The sequence below is a fragment of the Anas acuta genome, chromosome 21 (genome assembly GCF_963932015.1).
Source record: "Anas acuta chromosome 21, bAnaAcu1.1, whole genome shotgun sequence".
NCBI classification, from domain to species: Eukaryota; Metazoa; Chordata; class Aves; order Anseriformes; family Anatidae; genus Anas; species Anas acuta.
In genome coordinates, this window is record NC_088999.1 from 1,115,195 (window position 1) to 1,141,165 (window position 25,971).

Genomic DNA, 25,971 nt, shown 5'->3' on the forward strand with positions numbered 1-25,971 from the left:
CAGTCTTATGAAACTGGATTTGGCTTGACCAGGAGGCGTCAGTTACCTTGGATTCTTCCCTCGTTTGCAAAGTGAAAGTTCCAGCTTTCTGGGAATTCCCATGCAGCATATCTCTGTCTGCAATGAGGAGTCCCAGAACAAGAAGCTAAACAAATGAATTTATGAAACGTGCTATGCCAGCCTGCTTTATTTTAAAAAGGACTTAACAGAGCTTACTTTAGTAGAATTTGAAGCAATGATACTGCATTGCAAGGAGAAAGAAAGCAGATACTAGGAGACTGTCAAGAGATGAAGAAAAATGGCCAAATACTAGATTAGTCAGTATTAAGTTTCATAATTCACTTATCCAAGTGAAAGGAATCCTTTCAAACAAGTACTGGTAAGGTTTTGCCTGTATTATTGTGTGCAGCCTGCATAACTTGTACTAAATAAAAATAACCTAAAAAACTTGTGTACAGACTGCAGTTCCTAAGGGATGAAAAGTCTGTGAATGATGGTTAAGAACGCTTAAATTGGGTAGCAAATGTTTGCTGGAGAGGAGCGCCCCTTCTGTCTTCCCCTCACATAGTGTGAGAAGCTGTGTGAGCTTACAGAGAGCATTGGCACAGAGCAAATCTGCAGGAACTCTGTGCTGGAAATCAGAGAAAGAAAAAGAAAGAATTTACAACTTCTTAGAGCAGTCCTAGAAGGCCTTTTCTTTAGAAGCACCAAGGGAAAGAGACCTCTGTGATCTTGTTAAAGGTCTGAATGGAGATGACTGGCTTCAGTATCAAAAATTGCACCTCTCCAATAGCATAGGAATTTCCTTCAAGCTCTGTGCTAAAGTGTGATGGAGCAGCTGTCACCTGACATGGCATCATTCACATCATTCCTTTGTTATCTATATGTCTGGTCTATGATTCAGGGAAGAGCTGTCACAGCATTGTTCCTCTGTTATTTACAGAGTGTGGTGGAGCCTGATACTGCATCACACCCCCAGTTATTTATGTACTACATGCATGGGACGATCTGGCCTCCCTGACCATATCTAGAGTTTTTGTGATGTGACTAGCCAACAAAGGCACAATTACATGCTAAGGAGGGGTTGCACAACCTGAATCGTAGCCAAAATGGAAAAAGACCTGAATCATGGAAAAATGCTGACTAAAAAAAAGTTAATTGTCTAATGATCCTAATAAGGGGGAAATCCTTCGGTGCACAACTAACTTGAGAACCCTCTGATACCACGCGGTAAATCTAATCTGAACCTTGCCATTCTCAAAGCTTTGTCAAGTTGCTGTTCTAACTACATTTGCTATATCACATCAAAAACTGGAGCTGTTAGGTATGACATAAATCCAACCTTGTAATCTACCCCCTAAGTGGCAATACATTTCAATCACTACTAAACCTGAGTTTGCCTGAGTAATCTTGCAACATAAAGTAATATTAACAAGCTGTGTGAAAGTCAGGAGTTTTACTCCTTTGCATTTCAGGTCACTAAGAAACTCCTTGTTTATACACTCAATCCTTCTAAGTTCTTACCTTTAGTGGAGGTCAGGGAGGGCAAGAGGGAAAACAAGAAGCAATATCTCATTTGGGAAAGTTAATTCAGCTCTAGCGTGTAAGTTCATCTTGTGGAATACTAGGAAGAATGGTAACAGGATGTTAACAGATGTAAACAGGAACAGACAAGGATTTTTGAGTAGCTAGCTGCAGTAGGAACCACCCAAAACTATCAAACAGCAAAGACTAGTGCTCAGCTTCTTGTCCACCAACACCCTTGGCTCCTCCTCAGGGCTGCTCACAATCCATTCTCTGCCCAGCCTGTATTCGTGCTTGGGATTGTCCCAGCCTAGATGCAGCACCTTGCACTTGGCCTTGTTGCATCTCACAAGGTTTGCACAGGCATGCCTCTTAAGCCTATCAAGGCCCCTCAGGGTAGCATCCCTTCCTTCCACACAACACAGCTTGGTGTCATCAGTAAACTTTCTGAAGGTGCCCTCAATCCCACTGTCCATGTCACCAACAAAGATGTTAAATAGTGCTAGTCCAAGTACTTATCCATGAGGAACACCACTCGTCACCAGTCTCCACCTGGACATGGAGCTGTTGACCGCAACTCTGAGTGTGACGGTCCAGCCAATCTCTTACCCACCAAGTAGTCCATCCATCAAATTCATGTCTCTCTAATTCGGAGACAAGCATGTTATGTGGGACAGCATCACATGCTTTGCACAAGCACAAATAGGGTTTTGGATCAATTTCAGCATATGAGCTGTGCTTGAACCCATATAATAGCCAGAAAAACCTGAATGGGGTGAGGGATTCCAGATCTGTAACTGTACGAGGAGCAAAATGAGGCAGTTAAGAAAATATACAGCTACTGTACACCTCTAGGCTGTGAAGAGCACAAATGGCTGCATGGCAGTGCTGGCAGAAACTGCCGCAGGAGTTCTTAGGAGCACAGCAGGATAAGCACTGCTAAACACTTTGCGTAGTAGCATGAGTTTTCTATGGAGCCTTGTGCACCCCTTCCTTCAGAATTGAGGGTGTTGAGTTGTTTCTTTCCAGAAATGCACAATGCTCCAGTCACTGAACTCACATCTCTAGGAAGGCAATGGCCCTGGTTTTGCTCAGCCTGTGTCCTTTGAGTTATAAGGGTTGTTCCAGGTCACCTGCTAAATCTTTGGGACTGTGAGGAGAACCTGTTTATTTAACCTGATTAATGACTGTGCCCTGATACCAGGCCCAGAAGAAGAGCAGTTCCACCAACAGGTGTTTATTTTCCTTGATGCAAGGAAAGTGAATGTTTGTTTAACACTTTGTTCTTGGCTTTGGAGCAGATGCAAAAGGGATTAAGGGCTTTTAGGGCAACATTTTTGTTTTGGAATTCACTTGCCAGACCTGTGAGTACAGGCTGCACGTGGTCACACAATCACTTAGGTTACAACAAACTTCTTGAGATCATCTAGTCCACCTCACCCACCCTAACTTCTGCTCAAGCAGGGCCAGAGCCAGGACTTTGTCCAGTGGCGTTTTGAGTATCTCCAAGGATGGAGAATTCACAAACCTCTCTGTGCAACTCAACCCAGTGTTTTACCTCCTTCATAGTAAAACATATTTCTTTGTGTTTAGATGGGATTTCACGTATTTCACTTTGCACCTTCTCACTGGGCACCACCGGGAAGAGTTTGGCTCCCTTGTCTTCACTCCCTCCCATCAGATTTTTATGCATATTGATGAGATTCCCCCTGAGCTTTCTCTTCACAAGACTGAACGTTCCCAGCAATCCCAACCTTTCCTTGTAGGAGAGATGCTCCAATCCCTTCATCACCTTCATGGCCTTTCACTGGAGTAACATCAGTAGCTCCATACCTTTCTTGTGCAGGTGAGCCCACAACTTAACACAGGTCTCCAGGTGTGGCCTCGCCAGTACTGAGAGGAAGGATGACCTCCTTCCACTTGCTGGCAACAGACATCCCTTTAGATATAACTCCTTCACACTATGGCCAAGTGATCGGGAACCCTCCTGTGTACATGTACTAACAACTCCCCAGACATTTATGGGCTGACACCAAATTTTACTGCATTTTCTAAATTATCCTCAGTCCAAACCTTTTCATTGCCTTGGCCAACTCTTCAGCCAAATGTGCTGCTCCTATGGCTAGGGGCTGTTGTAGTCCTCCTGCCCAACCAGGAGCAACTCTGTGCCCTGTAGAACTGGTACCCAATACAGCTTCTCAGCACAAACTACAAGATCACTCTAAAGGTGATCTCACAGTGACTTAGCTCCATGTCAGGCAATGTGAATCCTCCTCACCAAACCTAGGTGGTCCCAAGTTAGAGCAGTTTGGGAAGCTAAGCCTTGACTTGCTCTGCCTCATGCATAGTGACAGTCTGTGCTTTTGCATTTGGCAAAAACGTAAGAAAAGACAGTTGATGGGGAAGGGATGACAGCTACCTCCCCCATGGAGAAATTGCAAGTGTTTACCTTTGATATCTGCTATGTGAGGTTCCTATGGACACTGTATGCTGCTACAGAGTGGTTGGGAAAGTTCAGATGTATACTGACCTAGCTCCTCAGATTCACCTGAGAAGTGCATTGTTTGCCCTTGCCCAGCCAATTCTCCTCCATTGCTATCACATCACTCCTCTATGTCTTCCAGAGGTAGATTGGGTTAGTGCTCCACAAACTGGACCTGTTGGTGATCCTGTTGTGATTCAGAATCTATAACTGGTGGAGGTGCACAAAATTAGTGTCATCCTCCATCTTGGTCAAGCTGTGCCCTCATAGCTGGAGTCAGGTGGACAGAACTTTTTCTTGCCTGTACTCTTGCCTGTACAGTGTGCAGGTCCTGGCCTGCTGTTCTGTATCTATGTCTGTGTCACTGATTACATTTGGCTGAATCAGGCTGGAAGCTGGGCACCAGAATGGCTGCATAGATTAGACAGGTATTGTGCATGCTCTGGTACCACATCAATATCCTTTCCCCCTACCCTTGCAGCCCTGCCCAGCCTCCAGAATAAGTATTTGGATTTCTTTTGATCACACCTAAATTTGGGTTTTTGAGTGGGTCTCGAGTCTTGTTCTGGAGTGTGGGGAAACTACAGCTTGCTCTGTTCTACAGCTCAATCCCTACATCTTTGCACCTGAGCACAGACAACAACTTTTATGCAGGGTAAGAAGTCCAGCACCAACATGCTGGTGCCGCTGACTCCCAATACCACCAGCAATTCTTAAGAGCTTTTCTCTGCCCAGCTTTCTGGCATCAAGAGCCGTGAAGCCCACCAGGCTGCCGCGGCGTCTCCTTGCCCGACCCCAAGAGCTGACGCGCCCTGTGGCGCACTCCCAAGCGCGTTCTGGCCAAGAAAGGCACACCGGCTGTACCGGCCGCGGGCCAGCCGCCCCCACCGCAACCGCCGCAGCCCCTTAACGTCCCCCGCTGCTCTCTGAAGGGACGATCCCAGCGCACACCGCGCGGCCCCTCGGGACCTCCTCCACGTTGCTTCGCGCGTCGGCCCGGCCCGGCCGCAGCTCCGCCGGGCGCCAGGTGGCGCCGCAGTGCGGGCGGCGGTGGCGGAAGGAGGAGGGAGAGAACGCGAGGTCGGTGCGGAGCCATGGCGCTCCGCGGCGAGCTGTGGGCAGAGCTACCCGCAGAGAAGCGCATCTTCTGTTCCGTGCTGCTCTTCTCCTGGGCCGTCTATCTCTGGGAGGCCTTCCTGGCGCACCGGCAGGTCGGCGGGTGCTCCGGCGGCGGCAGGCTTCACCTGGGTAGAGGCTTGGCCGCAGCTCGGCCTGGCTTGGCCTCAGCCGCGGGGGCAGCGGGCGGGAGGGCGAGCAGAGCAGCTCTGCCGGGGGTCGGCGTCCGCCTGGGGAAAGCTCGGCCCTGTCTCGGCCGAGGTAGTGGGGCAAGGGCGAGGCGCTGCTGCCCGTGGCCTGCCAGGCGGAGCTCGTTCTCCGCGTGCAGTCACCGGTGAGGGGTGGAAGGGGTTCGTCGTGTCCGTCTGTGCGGCCCGCGTGGTAGGTTCCAGAGACAGGCGGCAATGTTAACGACACTGGATGGAGAGCGCGGACCAGCCTCACGTGCTGCCGCTGTCTGCTCGTTCTTGCCCTTGCTCTGGAGCCCGGCTGGTCTTTTCCAAATGAACTGTGTTTGCTCGAATGATCGAAGGCACTGTGTCCTGCTTGTTCCAGAAACGTGATGGGACGCTCACTGTCACATTGCTGTGTTATGTGAATTCATAGAAACACTTAACAAATGCAGGAGCATTGGAGTAGGGCTGGCTAGCAGCCAAACACCCACTCAGCTGCTCATGCCTCCTCCCAGGGCAGTGGCAAGAACAGGAAAAGCAAAATTAGAAAACTGAGGTCAGAGTACAGACAGTTTAATAAGTGAAGAAAAAAAAAAAAAGAGCAACAAGTCCTGCAAATGCCATTGCTCACCACCTCCCACAAGTAGGCTGATGTTCAGCCAGTCTTCAAGCAACAGCTACCTTGGATTTCAAGCCCTTCCCAACTTCTTCTTCCTCCATCAATTTTTATTGCTGAGCATGATGTTATATGGTATGGAATATCCATTTGTCCTTTCTGAGTTCTCTTCCAGTTTCTTGCCCACTCTGGCATCCATGCTGCAGGGTTGTGGGTAGAGAGATAGTGATGCTGTGCAAATACAAAGTACAGTGCCGTAAGAGTGTGTTTTTCTTCTGCTGTGGAGAAAGTTGACTCTATCTTAGCCAGACCCATCAGCGAGGGAGAATGTTGCTGGGAGGGGAGGAAGCAATGCTGCTTACACTTGTGAGCCGTTAGATTCAGCTGAGCTGTCAGTAACACTACAGTCCAATACTTTAGTCAAAGGAATAGTGCATTTTGAAGTGACAGAGGGTAGGAGCTTTTCCTCTAAAAAAGGAATAAAAACATTCAAACAAGACAGTGAATAATGACTTTCAGACTTCTGAAATTTGCAAGTTGCTTTTTCTTCTATAGCTCCTCATTTATGCAGCCAAACTATAGGTGTGGTTTCTGGTTTCATGGAGGATCTGGTATTTAGTTTGAAACTCTGCTTAGTAATAATCATGGCACGGTAAGTCTTATACTGTGGAAAAGCTACTTTGTATGATCTTTATGTAGTAAGTATTTATGTTATAAAGAAATAAGTAAGAAAGCAACTCAGCTTCTGATTGTAAGAATTACGCTTTTCTTTTTAATTTAGAACTTGTAGAAAATGAGAATTTAGGAATATTTGTTGTCTCTTGCGGGGCAGGGTTAATAGCATTTTTTGTTGTGGTGGTGTTGTTTTTCCCTGTCTGTGGTGGCTGATGGGTACTTGCTGTGTGTAACTTTTCTCTCCTTTAAAAAAAAAAAAATGTAGTTTTTAAGTTTCTTTTTCAATTTTTCAGAGACGAGTGTATAGAACAACAACACATGTACCATGGGAACTAGGACAGATCATGGATTCGGAAACATTTGAAAAATCTCGTCTGTATCAGCTGGACAAAAGTACTTTCAGCTTTTGGTCAGGCCTGTATTCGGAGGTTGAGGGCACTGTAAGTACTTGAGCTACTCTAGCATTCATATGATACTTTTCATGCAGTTAAACTGTGAAATACTTTGATTTTTAGCGATCCTATGCAGCAGCACTGTTGGCACAGTGGCATGTCCCGTTAAACTGAAATTTGGAAGACTTAAGATTCTGTGTTTCTTGTTTGTGGCATATTGGTTTTATAAAAAGAAGAAATTATTTAGACAGCACGTAATTTCGCTATGCAGTGCTGAGTACTGCACAAATACAGCATACATTGTTATGTATTAGTGTCATGTCTGGCCTATTATGCTTTCCAAATAATTAAGGAGTATTAGAATTATTTTCAGCTGTTACAAATACAGTTATTTTTCTGTGTTTGAAGGGAAAGGGAGGCAGCTACTTTCATTTTAAAATAAATTTTAAGTAGTACATAGAAAAAAAATGAGAAGAGGAAGAGTACCAGTAGATTCTTCTTGACTATACAGATGTTACGCTTGGCAAGTAATGTTCAAAAATATGAAAAAATAGAGCTGAGAGTTAAAACAAAGTGTCTATATATATGATATGCAAACAGTTGTAGAAGAAACTTTTTCTGACTTAACAGCTGAAATATATTGGTCGTTAGTAGCATGACTGGGTCAGAAATGAATCTTGAATTTCCTGGCATTGGCAAGAATATAATTGCTATGTATTATCTACCACAGTAGTGAACTTAAGGATAAAAAGGTCCATTTATAAAAGATAATGAAAATAGCTCTGTAAAACCATATAAATCATGTAACAAGAGTAAGAGGACTGGGAGCACTGGTGGACAAAAATGAGACATGAGCCAGCAGCGCAGAAAGCCAATCAAATTCCGGGCTGCATCAAAAGAAGCATGGCCAGCAGGTTGAGGGCTTGTGTCCTATCACTTGTCACCTAAGAAAAGAGACTGAGACACACCTCACTGCAGCTTCCTTTCAGGTAGTTGTACAGAGTGTTGTGGTCTTCCCTGCGGCCTGAGTACAGGGGGACAGTCACTTCTGTAGTCCTGCTGGTCACACAGTTTCTGATGCAGGCCAGGATGCCATTGGCCTTCTTGGCCACCTGGGCACACTGCTGGCTCGGGTTCAGCTGGCTGTTGATCAACAGTCCCTGGTCTTTTTCTGCTGGGCAACTTTCCAGCCACATTTCCCCAAGCCTGTACTGCTGCATGGGGTTGTTATGATCCAAATGCAGCACCTGACATTTAGTGTTCTTGAAGGCCATACAGCTGCCCATTGGCCCAGCCTATGCAGATCCCTCTGCAGAGCCTTCCTACCCTTGAGCAGAACAACATTCCCACTCAGCTTGGTGTCATCTGCAAATTTACTTAGGGTGCACTTGATCCCCTTATTGAGGTTGTTTATGTTAAAAAAAAAAAAAAAAAAGTTAAACAAAACTTTTAAAAACACTGTTTTTTGGTGTCTATTACAGTTCTCTGCTTTTTATGTTGCAGTAAGACCAATGAACAAAAATCAAGGAACAAAAAACAGAAGATGGGAGGTAAAGCTCCCAGCTAATCAATCGAGCACTGTCCTAAATAGAGCAGGTTTCAGTAAGCTGAGATACAATCCGTATATTCTACTAGTATCTTCATTTTATTTCATCTTCTGAATAAGAAGTTAATGTTCCCGGTGGGGTTTGGTGGGTTGTGGTCTTGGCATTCTGAATCCCAGAGCCTGAGTTTGGGATCAGAGTGTGCTGTCCCAGGAGGGTTGGTAATGGACCTGCAAGCTATTTGCTGTCTTTATTCTGAATGCCTTTCTGTCAGTAGGTGTATTTTAACATTGGTAGGCAACTAGGCACCACACAGGCCAGCTCACTCCACACCCCCCTCCACCTCCCATCTGGCAGGGAGGAAGGAAATCAAAAGGGCAAGCATTAGAAAATTCATGGGTTGAGATAAGGACATTTTATTAAGAAAGAAAGAAATGAAGAAAAAAACACCACAGCCGAAGGAAAACAAAACACAAGGAATACATAATGCAATTGCTCATTAACAGCCATCTAATGCCTTTCCAGTCCCCAAATAATGTTAGCCCCCTCCCCCAGCCAAATCCCCTATTTTATTGTTCAGTATTTTCACTAGAAATCCAAAAACATAGCATCATATCAGCTACTATGACAAAAGTTAACTCTCTAACATCCAAACCAGCACAGTAAGGAATTCATGCAAGGTTGTTCCAGAACAGTCAAGTTGCTGAATCTTGGCATGCCCTTCATAAAGAGGGCATTTTTGTGTATTATACAACTGCAGGGCAAATGAATTTTAAGATCTTCTGAAAAATATATTTGGTCTGAGACAATATAGCAGCAAAATCTGTAGTTAATAGGCTTGTATATATATTAACATTTCACCGGCAAAACAAAAAAAAACAACTGATCTCTACTTCAGTAGAGTAAAAAAGAACCATTGCAATCTATTCCAGGCATTGTTTATGCAGTGTTATGTGTGTGTGTATTTGGGAGGGAGGGTGTCAAAAACTTAATCATAAAACAGTTCTGATTCATCCTTAAAAGCTGTTTATTTTGCTAACATTTTAGACGGATGGGATGACGTCCTGCTTCATATTGCTTCTGTGATGTTTTTTTTTTTTTTTTCCCCAAAGATGATTCTGATCTGTGGTGGAATTCCTTTTCTCTGGGATCTCTCTGGTCAGATTTCCGGTCGCGCTGGGTTTGGACCAGAATATGAGGTAAGCAATCTTTAAATGCCAGAGAAAATGTGTGGTCCCTAGAAGAAAGATAGGGGTTCTTTTTTACTCTTCTCCAAAAATTTGGCAGAAGGTGCAAAATATAGCTTGTTAGATTTAAAAGCTATTGCTTTTCAGACAGTCAGCCTCTGTTTTGTTCAAAAGTCAATGGTATATTGGAGGAGGACAAGGAGTTTTTCTAACCAGGTTTAATGAGTAGTTGTGACCTCTGTAATCTCCAGCTGCTTCGTAAGACATACAAGATGAGAGGCTATTCTAGATGTGTCCTGAAGTCAAGAAATACTGAACAATACTTAGTGATAAACTAACACTGTAGTGATAAAATGAACATAGGTGAACATACACTCTCTTATATGTACTATGTGCTAAGGACAGGAAGAACTGTTTTTACAGTTCAGCTTTATCTACTGCTTAATACAATTTCAAAGTTTTCAAGCATCAAACAAATCCTTTATGAAAATAGTGTGCTTTGGTTTAATGGAGGGTATTTCTATAATCAATAATCTGATAATTGCAAATGTGATTTCTGTAAATTTATCTAGCTTTAACTTCTAACCAGTTTCAGTTAAACCACTGGTGTAAAATCCATTCTGACAGCAAGAATGTTAGTGTCAGTACAGGTCGGTAAATATTAGGTCTCTCTTTGTTTTTAGATTATTCAGTCACTGGTATTCCTGCTGCTTGCAACACTCTTCAGTGCATTGACCGGTCTCCCCTGGAGTTTATATAACACATTTGTCATAGAAGAAAAACATGGCTTCAATCAACAGGTATCATAGACAACGTGTATGCTGACTTAATGCCTTTGATAGGTTTGGTAGGTTAGATGGATTGGCATGTCCACATCTGTGCCAAAGATTGTTATTTTTAGGAACATTTTTACATGCTCTACATAAAAATAAGAGCAATGACAGTTCATGACTGTTGCAGATGTCCTGTGCCACATCCATAATGTCTTTGAGTGAGGCTGTGCCCCTCAGCAGCTTTCTAGCAAAAAGAAGTTTCTGTTATAGCAGCGGAACTAAGAACATTTCATACCTCAGCTGTTCATTCTTGGATGGATCATTCTTTGCTCTTCATATGCTCTTCCTGAGAAGCCTAGGTTGCTGCTCAATAGGGGTACTTCTGAACACTGTACAGGTGAAACAAAAATAAGAAATTATTTTCCTCTTCATCTCACTCATTGATTTATTGATTTAGCCTTTATTAAATTAGAAAATCTGACTCTTTGCATTTCTGTTAGTTACTCACTTTCAGCACTGGCTTTCTTGACTTTCTCATCAACTTAGTTTAACCTGTTTCAGTATCAGTTTCCCACGGGAACAGCCTTTCTTAATGGGAGAGAAACTTCAGTGTGGATGCATAGTACTAGAGTACTGTGTTCAGCTGTGGGATCCCCAAAACAAGAGGGACGTGGACCTATTAGAACCAGTCCAGAGGAGGGCCACAAAGATGATCAAAGAGACCATTACTGTGAAGACAGGCTGAGAGAGCTGGGGTTGTTCAGTCTGGAGAAGAGAAGACTCTGGGGAGACCTTACAGTAGCCTTTCATTACATAATGGGAGCCTACAGGAAAGATGGGGAGGTACTCTGCTAGGGAGTGTAGTGATAGGGCAACGGTTTAAACTAAAAAAGGGTAGATTTAGATTAGATATTCAGAAGAAATTCTTTACTCAGAGAATGGTGAGGCACTGGAACAGGTTGCCCAGAGAGGCTGTGGCTGCCCCATCCCTGGAGGTGTTCAAGGCCAGGTTGGATGAGGCCCTGGGCAACCTGATCTGGTGGGTGGCATCCCTGCCCATGGCAGGGGGGTTGGAATCTTTGAGGTTCCTTCCAACCAAAGCCATTCCATGATTCTATTATAGGCAAAAATGTTTCCCTTTCACCAGCCTTGGTATGTGTCAGCACCTCATGAGGACATGCTGCTAGCTAGGGCTGCTTAGGGAAGTTTTTTATTTTCCTTGGTTGTCAACAGGTCTTGCTACTTTTTATCCGGATTAGATGTATAGGTGGGGAAATTGTGGAAGAGCTGCACGCAGAGCTAAGCATACAGGTAGGCTAACTTCCTGCCCCTGTAAAGGGAGGAAGGAATGTTCCCATGTTTGCAGAACATGAGTCAATCATTTTTTTCTTCAGGTAAATACTTAACTAGAATATTTATTTAATACATTTATTTTCTCTCTGCCACTCTGTTCTTTAATCCCTAGAAACTGTAAATGCTGACAGTGTCCTAATTTTTGCAGTATGTTTGTATCCAGGTCTAGCCCTAGACGTCTTTTTGACATTCAGAATCCTTGAATCCAAAGACATCTTTGATTGTCTCTCATGTTAATCCTGTGTAGTTGCATCAGACCTACTCTTTGATTATTTCTCCTACTATAGTGGGGAGTAAGTTCCATCTTGGTGACAGAACTGGAAGTTCTTTGTGTCGAGGACATAAAAGTCCTAAGACTCAGTACTGGAACTTGTAAAGCACTAGAGTTAGAGCAAACTGACAACGCAGCTGATGGGCGGAGAGCTTGACTTGAATATGTATAAACACTTTAAGATGCAGAGTGAGCTCAGAGCACTGATCAAGCCTTTCTTCTGTGCAGAAGTTGAGTGTCAAAAGCTAAACTTAGCAGCTCAGGTTTCTCCAAAACTGTCTTGAGACAGCTTGCAGAAGCCATGTAGTTTCTATGTATCCTTTAATGAGAGTGAGAATGATTGAGCTGTCTGCCTAATGTCTTTGTTTCTCCATAACGGTTCTCATGCCAAGAACTGAAGGCTGAGTCCAGCTCCAGTCCAATTTGAGACTCCAATAATGTTAAATCTCTACATTTCATTTTAGACTAATGGGTTAGGCCCTTCCGTGAATGAGCTAAATTCACAACTGATTCCTGGAATTTATTGAAATGATTTTCAAAGGATTTTCAGGCAGACTCTTTTTTCCGTGGTAGTGACTTTCTGAAAATAACGATTTCTCTTGAGGTCACATATGCCTTAGAAAGCTGAGAAGTGGGGTAAAGACAGAAGACACCATGCAATCTTATAGCTCTGTTCCTCCTAGATCATGGCACTGGCATTAAAAAAGAATTAAAATGAAAACTTGAGCTTAATTGTATTTTCAGATGGTGGTCCTAATGTCTTCATCCAGTAATACCTAATGTTTCGTCAAGTCCAGTGGAACCACTGCTAGCAGCACGATTCTGTTAAGAGTTCTTCCTTGTGACTGTTTAAGTGACTGTTTCTTCAGCCATTTACTAAGCTCAAAAAATGAAAAAGCTATACAACAGGCCTCTTTCCAGCTGAGCTGAGGAAAAAAATACATGGGAGTGCATGGATGTATGTACATTGTTTTTTCTCTCTCATGGCTTGTGCCAGTTCAAGAGTCTCAGTCAAACAGAAACAACTTTTCTTTTGTCCAGGACAAAGCTTGCACAGATCTTTCATGCTTTTCCTTACAGTTTTCCTGTGGTGCTTTTCAGGAAAGAAGCACTGCTTAGTGTAACCAAGGCACACGTGCTTTTCTAATTACAGAATGGTTTTGCTGAACGGGTTCATGTATACAGGCAAAAAACAGTATTGTCTGGAATGCTCCATTTGTGTGGACACATTTCTGTACAATTGTATTATTGCTGAAACTGATAATTGCTTAGCAAGAGTATATCATCAAATTGCTCACTGTGTGACCACAGTGAATATGTGTACGTAAACCCACAAATTTATATTACTCTGTCTGATTTGTGTTTATTACAGTCACGGAAGTCAGAGGCATCTATACAAACTCTTTCCCTAATCGTTATTTTTTTATTTAAACCTGTTTTACCAGTATGCTTTTTTCTTTCCAGACAAGAGTTCCATATGTTTAACACAGTATGGGCTTTTTAACACAACCTTGTCAGAAAGGATCTTTACATAATAAACCCCTCACTTCTGTGCCTTGCAGATAGCTGTAAGTACTGAAGTAACAATTCCTGAAAGAGCTAGTTGGGTGTCTAATCATGTTGCAAAATCACTAGATCAGTTTGATTCAAGTACGGGTCTTTGAAACATCCATTAAACATCCATCCTAATAAAGTTACGCTAATTTTAGAAGCTGAGACGGCTACAGGAGTAGTAACTACATACCAGTGGAAGCTAACTTGGAGTGAAATGACCAGTTTAAACCTAAAAGTCTTCAGTAGGACTTTTGTCCACTTTTCAGTTAAGACAATCAGCTTGGTAGCTGCTGAAGGTTGAGATTGAGGCAACTGTTCAAAGACAAAATATTTTACAATAGTTTTGTTTCTTTCAGTTTACTACTTCTATAAAATCCCATGATACCTGGAATATTCGTTGCTAAAGGAATTAAGGGACAGATAAGCTTACATTTTTCTTTCTTCCTTTAGTTAAAGATATACGTGCAATAAAGTAAGGGTTTGGGTCAGATCTTACTAATGAAGCATGCATCCACATGGGCCTCAAGTCTGGGTGGGTGTACAGACCTACAGCTATCTGGAGTGGAGCTGAAAAGGGTCTTCAGCCTTTTCTTACTGACTCTACTTTCCTTAGCATGCACTGTTATTGCTACTTCATTATTTTGTGATTTGTCTTACTTTGTCTATGCTTCCAGTGAAGGAATCAGTTCATTAACAAATATCACCTGTTAATATTTGTATTGTAAATATCACTGATATCCTTTCTTTACAGACACTGGGATTTTTTTTTAAGGATGCCATCAAGAAATTTATCGTGACTCAGTGTATTCTGTTGCCAGTGACATCCCTTCTGCTTTATATTATTAAAATAGGGGGTGACTACTTCTTCATCTATGCCTGGCTCTTCACATTAGTTGTTTCCTTGGTGAGTAAAAGAGTGTGTGGGTTGCTTCCAAATGCTAGATAGTTGCATGGCTCAGTATGCTGAGCTAAGTCTAGACACTCACAAGTCTAAACCTTGGGAGTTTTAGTGTCTGTAATGTTTAACACTTCATGGTATTCTCAGTGGACCTGTTCAGAAATAATAACTTGTATTAACTAACCACATTAATTTGATATCTTATATTTTATCTATTACACTGGAGTGTTTTAATCAGTTGAAAAATAAACATTCAAAAAAACATGGAATGCTGGAATTAAAATGCTGTATGGTGATAGATTTTCCTTTTTCTTAACTATAGAAAGGAAACCAAGACAACTAAAATTGGCTTGACAAGACTAGGCAAAAAATGTGCTTTGGGCACATTTATAAAGTTTCATGTATTTCCATTAGGTGTCTCTTCTAGTTAACCAAACACCAATTCTCAGTTGCATTGCTTTGTATTGAGACAAGTATTGATTTTTCCCTTTCTGGTTCAGCTCATGTAGCTTATTTTATATACTGAATTGGTAACTGACATTTTTAGGTCTTTTTTTAGAAGGATATTTTTGTATATATTGTAAAGATGTGATGTTTTTTATTTTTTATATACTTAGTGCTCTACTGTCATTTTTGTCTCAATATACTACCCATTGCTCACCCAAAGAAGAAATTAGAGAACTAGTGTTGTACATTTTCATTTATTTTTAAATTAAAAGAATACCGTAACACCTTAAAAACTGTAAGAATTACTAGATTACATTCATGTAATAAAGTGTGTCATGTTAGCCTAACAATAAAATTGTTTCAATCCCAGATTCTTGCGTCAGGTTCAGAATTTCTGGTTGATCTGGGTAGTATCTTCAAGAAGTCTTTTAGGAAAACCTGGCTAGGAAATCACGATGGTTATTTTTCTTAAGCTTCTTTTTTTGTGATTTATATTAGGTAGTTATGTGTCTTTTGTTTTGTTTTTTCTTCGTCTCACCACTGCTTTTAGATACAGCTTCTATACCTTTCTCGGACTTCTTTCAATTTGTCAGCTTGTGTTCTAAAGCACGTGTATTGACTGGCCACATTTAGTGTAGCTAAAAATCCACTAAATTTTTAGCTACAAAAAATAGCTAGTGAATGCTTTAAGTCTTTAGATTTAACAGCATTAAAGACTTTCTTTTTCATGGATGGATTAAGCTGAAATTTTGAAAGAACTGGTAATTTCAGGACTGGAAGAAGGTAATCCCTGGAAAATGTATAGATACTTCAGAAACTGTGAAAACAGAGCCACCCTATCTTTTACTCAGCAAATGCTAGAAAATATGTGTTTTATCAGAGAACTACAGGTATCTGTACTGAAAAAAAAGGTAGCAAGACGGAGTGGCTCACTTTTTTTTTTTTTTTCTTTCTTTCTGGGACTAATTGCATGCCCCAGCAATTGGTGCTTTGCAGGTGTCTTGCAGTGTCACTGTAGCTTTACAGGGTGTTGATCATGGTTTCCCACCTTAGTGGGATTTTGAACAGTCTTTGACATACAAAATAAGTGTAGCAGCTGTTAAGAGTTACTCTTTAGAGTTCACTTTAGGGAGAAAAGTTCCAGTTGTAATCACGTTCCATAACATCGTAATTATGGTCAGTTGCATCCTTCTTCCAGTGTATAATTCTTGCTGATACCAAGGGATTACACAAAGATCAGAGATGAAAATTTATGATTAGTACACCCGCATTTTAAATGGCCTGAGACACTTGTATGGACAGAAGTAGTTGATTTCTGCTCTATAAAATATGTTCCAACAATTGCTGCAAATCATCTGCAGTTTTAAACTCTTATTTTAACAGTTACAGTAACAAAAATAGGTTTTGTTTTTTAAGTGTTGTCTTATTCAAGCAGATAAGCGTGTCCATGTAAGTCAGTTTCCTTAATTTCAGATATATTCTTACTTTTCAATAGTCTGGATTCTTTTCAAAAGTCAACATATATGTTTTCAATGTGAAGAAAAAAACTGTTTATTTCTGCTTCCTTCTCATGCCTTGTTCCTTTTTACTACCCAAAATTAAAACTTATTCCCAGTTCAGTCCTTTTTCTTTTAAATAAATAAATAAATAGTTTTGTGTAGGTCAAGAGTGTGAAGGAAGGAAGTTCAGCTTTTCTTTCCATCAGAGTGTTATTCCACTCCTGGCTTTCTCATTTGGGCTGCTTCTCGTGCAATTTTGAAGAGGTGCAAGTGCATCATAGTGAGGTTTGGGGATATGGCTGTTAATCACTTTGTAACACAGACATCAGTCTGTTCCTTAGCCCTGTGCACAACTGGAAAAAGGGGAAGAAAACAGGACAAGAAATCTCTCGCCTGTTCTAGACCATGGCTTTGCAAATTAACAGGAGTTTGAAGAAGCAGAACTACCTCTTGGTTTGGTGGGCTCTGCTGCTCATTAGGAAACACTTGAGAACTTTCCAGTGTTGGTGAAGTAGGTGAAAGTGACAGCCTGTCGTTGATAAGGTCACTGCTGCCAGCTATTGTAGTGGCTTTTTTTCTGTGGTTTGAGGAACTCTCAGAGCATAAGCACTGTTTTTAGTAATTTTGCTGAGGACTGTTTGGAGACCAACCTGCCCCCACCTCCATCTTGCTGTTGAATTGCTGATTGTCAACAGTCTAAGTCATTTTCTTTATAGATGGGATGACCCATGGAAAGCCTTGCTTTGCTATAGATCACAGTTCATACAGGATTCAGTTTATGAAGGTGTGTTTTTCTGAATTGTGCTCTCCCTGTCCCCTTTAAGCCATGCCTCATAGTTAGTACTAAACACATTTGTATGTTCTTTTTTTTTTTTAACGTCCATATGTGTTTGCAGGTGCTTGTTACAATCTATGCAGACTACATTGCACCTTTATTTGATAAATTCATTCCACTTCCTGAGGGAGAGCTCAAGCAACAAATTGAAACAATGGCAAAGAGCATTGACTTCCCATTGACTAAGGTGTATGTTGTTGAAGGTGAGATTTTTTGAATAAAGAGTCTTTGTAACTTTAAACTTGTGGATTTTTAGCTCTGATTGTGAATGTTATAGCAGGGGAGTTGTTTATGTTCCACAGCTATTGTGTTACTTGCCAAAGTCTGTGCTCTATTCCTTTTTTCTTTTTTTTTTTTTGACTTTGGGTGAGAAAAATGAAGCTTGAATATACAGCCTTAACTGAGGATGTTCTTAACAGCCATTGCCATGGCATGTGCTGTGACATAGCGCAGTCAGAAATGGAAGCAGCTATTAAGTTTCCAATTCTAGAACTTAAGGCAGAAGGATTTTTTTTTTTTTTTAACTTTTCTAGTCTTTTTTCAGTATTAATTGTTACAATGTCCTTAGTGAAGTACTTGAAAAAGGTATGAATGTTAAAAACACCTATTCCTCTTTAGAGTGTTCACGTGGACAGCTGATTATGGTGTGATTGAATAAACCCAGCCCTTCTACTTGAGATTGTCACTTTTTCACTTTGGAGTAGTAAATTATGCATCCTCTTTTCTTAGCTTGTGGAATATAACATGGAGCATGCCAGCTACCTTGTCGTTTCCTCTCCAATTCTATCTTCATGGAGAATTTTACTCTTTAATGTTTCCACTGCTACTCATTTTGCTCCCTTTTGTATGTGATTTCAGGGACTTTCGCCAATTTAGTTTCTGTTTTGCCTCACCTGTGAGGATAGAACATGTTTCTAATGCCTTGGTGAAAGCAACTTGAAATGGAAGAAAGAGCTGAAATGGTAGAATTTTACTGCAGTGGTAGAATTTTGCTTTAAAAGAGAGAAGATAATGAAGTTTTTTTTCTAGCCTGGAGGTTGTGGCTTTTAAAACTTTGGGATGGCTAAATACAACCACTACTCTACTTCGGTGCAGCCAGAAAAATCTACTGTTGATATACTTGGGACCCAAGAAATTTAAACTTTTAAACTTTATGGTGAAAGCCCTGTGAGCGAATTCTTAGTACACTGGCACCTCTGTGTTGTATCACTGCATTAGCTTCTTCAGCATGCCTGCATTTAGTGGCAATGATTTGCAGTGGAGAGAGGCTGCCAAATCCATATTTTCTTTTCCTGGCATCCTTCAGGCTGTTGAGCCAACAACCAACCCTGCTGATGTGGGGGGACTGATACATGAACATCTTTTTGCCAGTGTTCTGCTGCACTCTGCCTTGGCTCTTGCCACTCCAGAACTAACTTCTTAGTAACATGCAACAAAACCCTTACATTTCATGGTTTGTTCTGTAACAAGCAGATGATAAGGTTCATTCTCTATAAATGCTTTGGTAAAGGTTGAAACTTCTTACAATAGACAGAGGGGACAACACTACCTAGTGGCTGGTCATCAGATTTTCTTGCTGAGAAGGGACTGGATGCTGAGGCTTCATACTCTGACCAGCCTCTTCCTCTGTTGGTCTGTCTTGGTTTGGTGCTGAAATTACTATCACCACAACATGAGTTGGCTTGCCAATGGAACAATGGATATTTTGTGCTCTGAGGAGTTCGTGTGGCTTATGCATGTACTGTGAGAGTCCGCCTTCAGCCTGAAGTGCTTTATCTTTTGTTGGAAAAAGCAGACAGATTTCACCTCTTCTCTCACAGAGACCTTGTTCAGTCCTTGCATTGCAAAAGCTCCTGTCTATAGGCAAAATTAGGTAAATCTAACAGTTACTTTGATCTGGACAGTTTTGTTTTTGTTTTTTAAATGAATTCAACAGTTTATTCTGCGGAAAGGCTAAAGTATATCAATAGTAGAAAGAATCCATGAGTCCACCATTCAGGTGACCTAGATGAAAGTAACTGCAAAAATTTGCCTATTTCAAATATAATAATTTTAAGGGCCTTGCATAGTTAAGCTGCAGTGCACAGACTTATTCAGATCAAGGTCTCTAATGTAAATTTTTACTTAACAGGTTCTAAGCGTTCTTCTCATAGCAATGCTTACTTCTATGGATTCTTCAAGAATAAGCGGATAGTGCTGTTTGACACTCTCCTAGAAGATTATTCTGCACTGAACAAAGAGCCAGCAGAAGGTGAAGAGGGTGAGAATGAAGAGACAAAGTCTAAAACAAAAGTGAGTTTGTCTGTTCTATTCTCTTCTGGCTTTATTTTTCACTGTTATTTACATTAACTTCTTGGTGGGATTATCCCTTGTGTTTTCTGAATGTATTTTAAAGGTTCTAAATGAAATGGTAAAACACAAACCAAATAATTCCATCACCAAAGCTCAAGGATATTGAGCTGCCGTTAAATGGAATTTCTGGGTTGTTAGTGAGTAGGTGCAGAAAACATCAAAGAAACCTCAGAAGTCCGTGGGAGCTTTAGCTTTTTGTTTTACTGCATGTAACAAATACGTCTTCCCTGTGATTGATCAAATGAGGAACCTGTTCAGGTTTTTAGATTATGTTCCTTCTCTTGGGACTGCCACACCTAAGCTTCCCTTTGAATTGAATGCTTTTGACTATCAGTACATCATTTATGTGCCTTTTGTTGCAGGCAAGAATTTTGGTGCAAGGTGCGCATGTGTGTACATACACAGATTACATGTGGACCCTTCCCCATCCTGGTCAAGAACAGGATGATAGCCTTTCATTGTCCTTTGTATTATTGTGCAACTGCGCATCTTCTGTACAGCTTTTGTGGTTTCAGGAGAGTTTTGGGGATGGATAGAATTGGCAGGATATTTCCAAAGAACCTGAAAGAGTAATTCTGAGAAGAATGAATTGCCTTACTCAGCCTAGGTGTAGGTCTATGTATTGATTTTTAAGAGGAGGTGATTCTGAGCTCACCTGCCCATCTTTCCTGATGATATTTTTAAAGCATATCATAGCATTTGTTGCAGATGATGGGAGTGTTGTCATTCAGTAATACCTTGGGAGGAAGGCTACATTCTGAGTATTGAAGGAAGTAGAGGGAGGACTTCACTCTGCTTTTGATTCTGCTTTAAGAGGTTGTGGCTTTGAATGTCAGCTTTCATTGTAATGCCTTTTCCTGAGTAAATAAACAATTAGATCAAGGGATGGCACAGGAGAGTTTGGAGGCAAGTTTTCTAGTATTGTTCAGGTCTGTATGGGAATGTCTGTATGCATAGAAATAAGAGATCACCATCTCTTGGTAGAAGATTGTTGAACTTGCAAGTTTACTTTTTGTAAATATCTTCTCGAAGAAATCTCAATAAGAAGTTGGATGTGTGTATCTGCCAGTAGAAGGGACGAGCCTGCCCTTGGGAAACTTCCTGACGTAGGAAGACAAATTAATAAATAAGAAATTGATTCAGTTGTGTTCAGTTCAACTTCCTTATTCCCTCAGAATAAGAAGCAAGGATGTAAAAATGAAGAAGTTCTGGCTGTCCTTGGTCATGAACTGGGTCACTGGAAACTAGGTCACACTGTCAAAAACATTATCATCAGTCAGGTAAGTTATGATATTGTTGGTTTTCATAGAGCATTCTGTAATTATTGTTTCCAATTGCTTGCTTCCAGATTTGTAAGTGTACAGTGAGCATGCAGTAGCCCTTCTGTCCCCACCTTGCCCCATCTGGCTAGTAGGGAGCATGAGCCATGAGTCTGAGAATAGGTATTTTCCTCCCTTCTTGGAGGGGTACGAAGGAATGTGATTGTGGATTATGAAATCTGACCCAGAGGGTATTTCTGAACTTATTTATATTGTTTTCTTCTACCTTTTGCATTAGTTGTTGGTAAATATGTTATTGTGCATATATTATAATAGGTATATATATGTATGTAATATATATTATATATAATTTTATTTATTATATGTTACTGTGTGTAACCCCATTTGCAAGAATCCTTTGGGCCCGCCGCATCAGCCAATTGTTCACCCATCTTATTGTGCTTTTATCTAACTGTATTCTGGTCATTTTGTCCAGGAGGATACTGTGAGAGACAGTAGCAAAAGCTTTACTGAAATGCAGACAGATAGTATCAGCTGGCTTCCTTTGGTCATCTAAAGGGGTGATATTTTTGTAGAAGAAAATTACGTTTGTTAAATATGACCTTTCCTTTCTGAACCCATGTTTGCTCTGACCAATGACTGCATTGTCCTTTAGGTGTTTTTCAGTAACTCCAGAATAATCTCCATAATTTTACCAGGCACTTAAGTGAGACTTACAGGCCTGTAATTGCCAGGTTCTTCTTTCTTGCCCTTCTTGAAAATTGGGATCACTCTTGCCAGCCTCCAGTTAACTGGGACCGCTCCAGATTCTCAAGATCGTTGAAAAATAATAGAGAGAGATCCCGTGATGACATCAACCAGCTCTCTGGCTACTCTAGGATGAATCTAGGATGAATGATAAACTGGGAGTTTATCATTCCAGTGGTCACAGTCCTCCAACTTGGGGTCCCACAGCCCGTCACTGATGTTGAAAACAGAGGCAAAAATGCATTAAACATCTCTGCTTTATCTATGTGTCCCTGTTTGTTAGGTGACTGTCCCCATCAAGGGCATGTTTGCTCTGGTCCTCCTTTTCCTGTTAACGTACTTTAAAAAGCCTTTTTTATTGTTCTCCACACTGCTGGCCAGCTGCAACTCTAATTGAGCCTTGGCCGCATTAATTCTCTCCCTGTAAATGTAAGCAGCATTGCTTTAGTCCTCACATGTCACCTGACCTTGCTTCCAGCAACCATACAATTTCTTCTTCCACCTAAGTTCTTGAAGAAAATCACTGCTCAGCCAGTCTGGCCTTCTGCCCCTCCTTGCTTGCCCCTCCAGCATTTTGTTTTTGCCTGTTCTGTGCTCTTAGGAGGTGGTACTTAAAAAAAAAAAACAAAACAAAAAAAAAAACTTTTTAGATACTATTATTTCACAGTAATAGGTAAACTTCCAGAAATTTTCACAAATTCTTCTTCAACGTTTTTTGTACTTTGTGTTGACTGTTTTCTGTCACAAATGTCCCTCTTCTTTCTGTTCTGTCTGTTGAAAAACAAGCATTATTCTGCCACATTTCACATTACTCCAAAAAGATTAAACAACCACTTGAATGGATTGAAAAGGTACTAATAAAATTCTCTATAAAACGTAATAAGGCATGGTAGTGCCCCTTGCCTCTGAAAGGCCAGCCAAGCAATGTGCAAATATGGTTAGATAGAAGCATGGGTTGTTTCCAGGAACAGAAATGTGACACAGCAAACGGTAGGTAATGCTTTGAAGAAGGGTTTTGGACACACATTGTTTGTTTTTAAATGTTTTAGAACCTATGCTTAATTCCAAGGAAATGGGTTGTCTCTTCTATTCCTCCCTTGTGTATCTTGTCTTGCCTTTTCATTTCCCTTTGCTACTTAAAACTTGTTCTTAGCACACTGACAGAAAATAATTAGAAAATCAGAGAATGTTTTAGCTTGGAAGGAACCTCTGGAGGCCTTCTGGGCCTTGAGCAGGTTGTCCAGGATCAGAAGAAATTATGTTTTTTTTATTGCATGCACATACTGGAAACTGGTAAAGGTTAGCTGTTTGTTCTTCTTCATATATGAGTTCTAAAGTAATCTATTTGGATTTCTTGTTTGCTTTTTTTTTTTTTTTTTTTTTAACCCCTGGGGAGTTTCTATGCAAATCTGTGACATTTTAGGCCATATGTATGACTTGGATGAAAAACCCATCTTAATCAAGGGTGTTGTTTCCTTTCTCTAGATGAACTCCTTCCTGTGTTTCTTCTTGTTTGCTGTGTTAATTGGTCGAAAAGAGCTCTTTGCTGCATTTGGTTTCTATGAGACTCAGCCTACCCTGATAGGCTTGATGATTATTTTCCAGTTCATTTTTTCACCTTACAATGAGGTAAATTGTTCAATTTGTCTTTGAGACATGGGTGCTGAAGTATCATTCTATTTAAACTATGATTTTATTTTGACTTTATTATTATTTTGGAGAAGAGATTGAAGTTTCTATGGGCTCTATCTGTTATCTACATTTAATAAGTAGAATTTGTGCTCTGTGTCAGAAGACTCCCTGTTTCAGATGTGGCCTGTATAAATCTTAATGAGATCATTCCTCAGTCACAGTAATGTGTGTGGGATGAGGAAAGGAAGATACTGTAGTGGGCATTTACTAATATTGTAAATAAAATGTGGATGGTTGAATTTTTAGATAATTATTAATATACTTCTCTCTTCACAGATTCTCTCTTTCTGCTTGACTGTATTAAGTCGACGATTTGAGTTTCAAGCAGATGCATTTGCCAAGGAACTTGGGAAGGCTAAAGACCTATATTCTGCTTTGATCAAACTAAACAAAGATAATTTAGGATTCCCTGTTTCTGACTGGATCTTCTCAATGTGGCATTATTCCCATCCACCTCTTTTAGAAAGACTTCAAGCCTTGAAAGATACAAAGCAAGAGTGACAGGAATCACTGTTAGTTCAAAGACAGTGCTTCCATCTCAGAGGCAAAGTTCAGAGTTGCTTTTTAAATTCTTTTTAAAAATGGATCGCTCCATCTGAGTGTGATATTAACAGCGCAACAAATCTGAGAATTCTGAAACAGGTATTTAATTATAAATTACTTTTTTAAACAAAAAAACTGTGGTACTTAATTTAGAAAAACATACTGGGTGAAGACCAAGACACCTTTCCCTCAAAACACTGGCTTTTATCTCCATATCATAGTATAGACTTGTAAGAGAAGACAAAATAATACTTCAAAGCACCTGTTTCTTCAGTTGAACATTGGTTTTGATCCTTTTCTCATTCTCAGTGTTCTGTGAACCTTCCCTTCCCATTCTCAGCCTTTATTCACAGTGAAGAAATACTGAGTGACTTGGTTTCTTTCATCATAACTGTATTAGCCTGTCACTGTTGGTGTTTAAAAAAAAGTTTAATGCAAGTACAGGCCTTTCTGCTGGATTCCAGTTCATGTCTGTTGTAATTGAAAATGCTACTTAATAAAGCCTCCTTTTTCAGAAATGTGGGAATAAGGAAATGTACCATGGCTTCCTTGAAAATGACTATTAGTCTGTATTCTGTAGCATTATAGTGGTATTTTTCTCTTCTGCTCCACTGTGCTTCTGGGGATGTGGAAGAATGTTATGGAGAATCCAGACAGGACCCATGGAAGGACTCAGGAAAAAAGCTGCTAATTTATAGAATCATAGAATGACTTGGGTTGGAAGGGACCTTAAAGATCATCTAGTTCCAACCCCCCTCCCCTGCCATGGGCATAATTCTTTGTTCTCCCGTTTGCTTGTGAGCATAATAGTTAACAGCTTTTCCATACTTCAGTTCTTCCGTTTCTGTCAACCTTGGCCTCATTTTATTGTGTATATAGAAGTGGTCAGATCTGTGAACAGTGTGTCAGAATTTAACTTCCATTCTGAGGGCAGAGAGAGGTCTGGAGGCTTTGTCCCCCACTCTGGGGAGGGTTTTTCCATTAATGTGGATCCAACTGAAATAGTGTTGGAATACTTAGAAAATTTTCCTCCCCGTTTTGATACAAATAATACAAGATTTAGTTTATTCATGTACGTTAGAGAAAGGCAAATGGATAACCAGGGAAATCGCTTCTGCATCTGTTATCTCAGATGAGAGGAGCAATTAAATTTACTTTTGTTGAATAAAGATAGCAGTTAAATGTAGGATTGTATGTGTCATACAAATGTTTTGGACCATACTGAATGCAAATACTTCATATAAAAATCAGATTTTATACCTGTGGTAAGTTAAAAAGTTCTCTTTGAACAGAGATGAGCAGAACAAGTCAAAGCAAATTCTATCCTTTCAGGTGTCTGAGTGTTCTCAGAGACTTTACCATTAATTACATTCATTTTTGTTATCATAGTGAAAAATGCCTTATAAGATAGGCATGATGATGTCTCAGGTGCAGCAAGATACCAGATGTTGCTGGAAACCATATGTATGCCTTATTCTATTTGTGTTTATACCCTGAAGCATGAGCATGTGAAGTTAAACTATAGATATGGACTTCGAAGACAGTTTTTAATGATATGGGGAGCCTGTAGTTTGTCATGGTAATTGCATTGAATAAATGGCCTTGAAAATAAAAGGGCTAACTTGAATTTGTCAGTTCAGAAGAGTAAATAAACATGTTTCGAGTTGCAGAGATGTTTGTTGGTGTAAGCCTATGGAAAATGCATGTATGTTACATGTGCTTTCAGAAAAGCATTCATGTCACCCTCTAGGTAAAACATACTCAAAACTGATTTTTGTGGTTATTTCAGAAAACATGCAAAACACAAACCAAAATGGGACAATGAAGAAAATGCTAGTTACTGTGGAAGCATCTCAGACATGAAATATTTAGGCTATTAGGTGAAGATAGTACTGTTACAGAAATTTCCTGGTGCTTCCTTTTCTTCACTGTCACTGTTTGGAGATTATCTCAGCACTGGCATCTTGTTTGTCAGTGTGTCCTGTAACCTTCTGCCTGTCCATGTACAAGCAGAATGG

The 25,971-nt window shown here is 40.6% G+C and overlaps 1 protein-coding gene across 1 annotated transcript; it reads left to right on the forward strand.

Annotated features, from left to right (window-relative positions):
- Nucleotides 1–5,042: 5,042 nt before the first annotated feature.
- ZMPSTE24 (zinc metallopeptidase STE24) lies at nucleotides 5,043–25,624 on the forward strand. The gene is made up of 10 exons (XM_068658105.1): nucleotides 5,043–5,217; nucleotides 6,880–7,026; nucleotides 9,635–9,721; nucleotides 10,393–10,509; nucleotides 14,412–14,564; nucleotides 17,401–17,542; nucleotides 19,471–19,631; nucleotides 20,867–20,971; nucleotides 23,204–23,347; nucleotides 23,687–25,624. The coding sequence occupies exons 1-10, from the start codon at nucleotides 5,101–5,103 to the stop codon at nucleotides 23,909–23,911; spliced, it is 1,398 nt and encodes a 465-aa protein (XP_068514206.1). The 5' UTR covers nucleotides 5,043–5,100; the 3' UTR covers nucleotides 23,912–25,624.
- The last annotated feature ends 347 nt before the right edge of the window (nucleotides 25,625–25,971 follow it).

Bases quoted from the DNA above. Each gene is read 5' to 3' on its own strand.
- ZMPSTE24 (XM_068658105.1), top strand. From the start codon at position 5,101: ATGGCGCTCCGCGGCGAGCTGTGGGCAGAGCTACCCGCAGAGAAGCGC. The intron at 7,027-9,634 runs GTAAGTACTTGA...TTTTCCCCAAAG, and splicing joins ATTCGGAGGTTGAGGGCACT to ATGATTCTGATCTGTGGTGG. The intron at 10,510-14,411 runs GTATCATAGACA...CTTTCTTTACAG, and splicing joins AACATGGCTTCAATCAACAG to ACACTGGGATTTTTTTTTAA.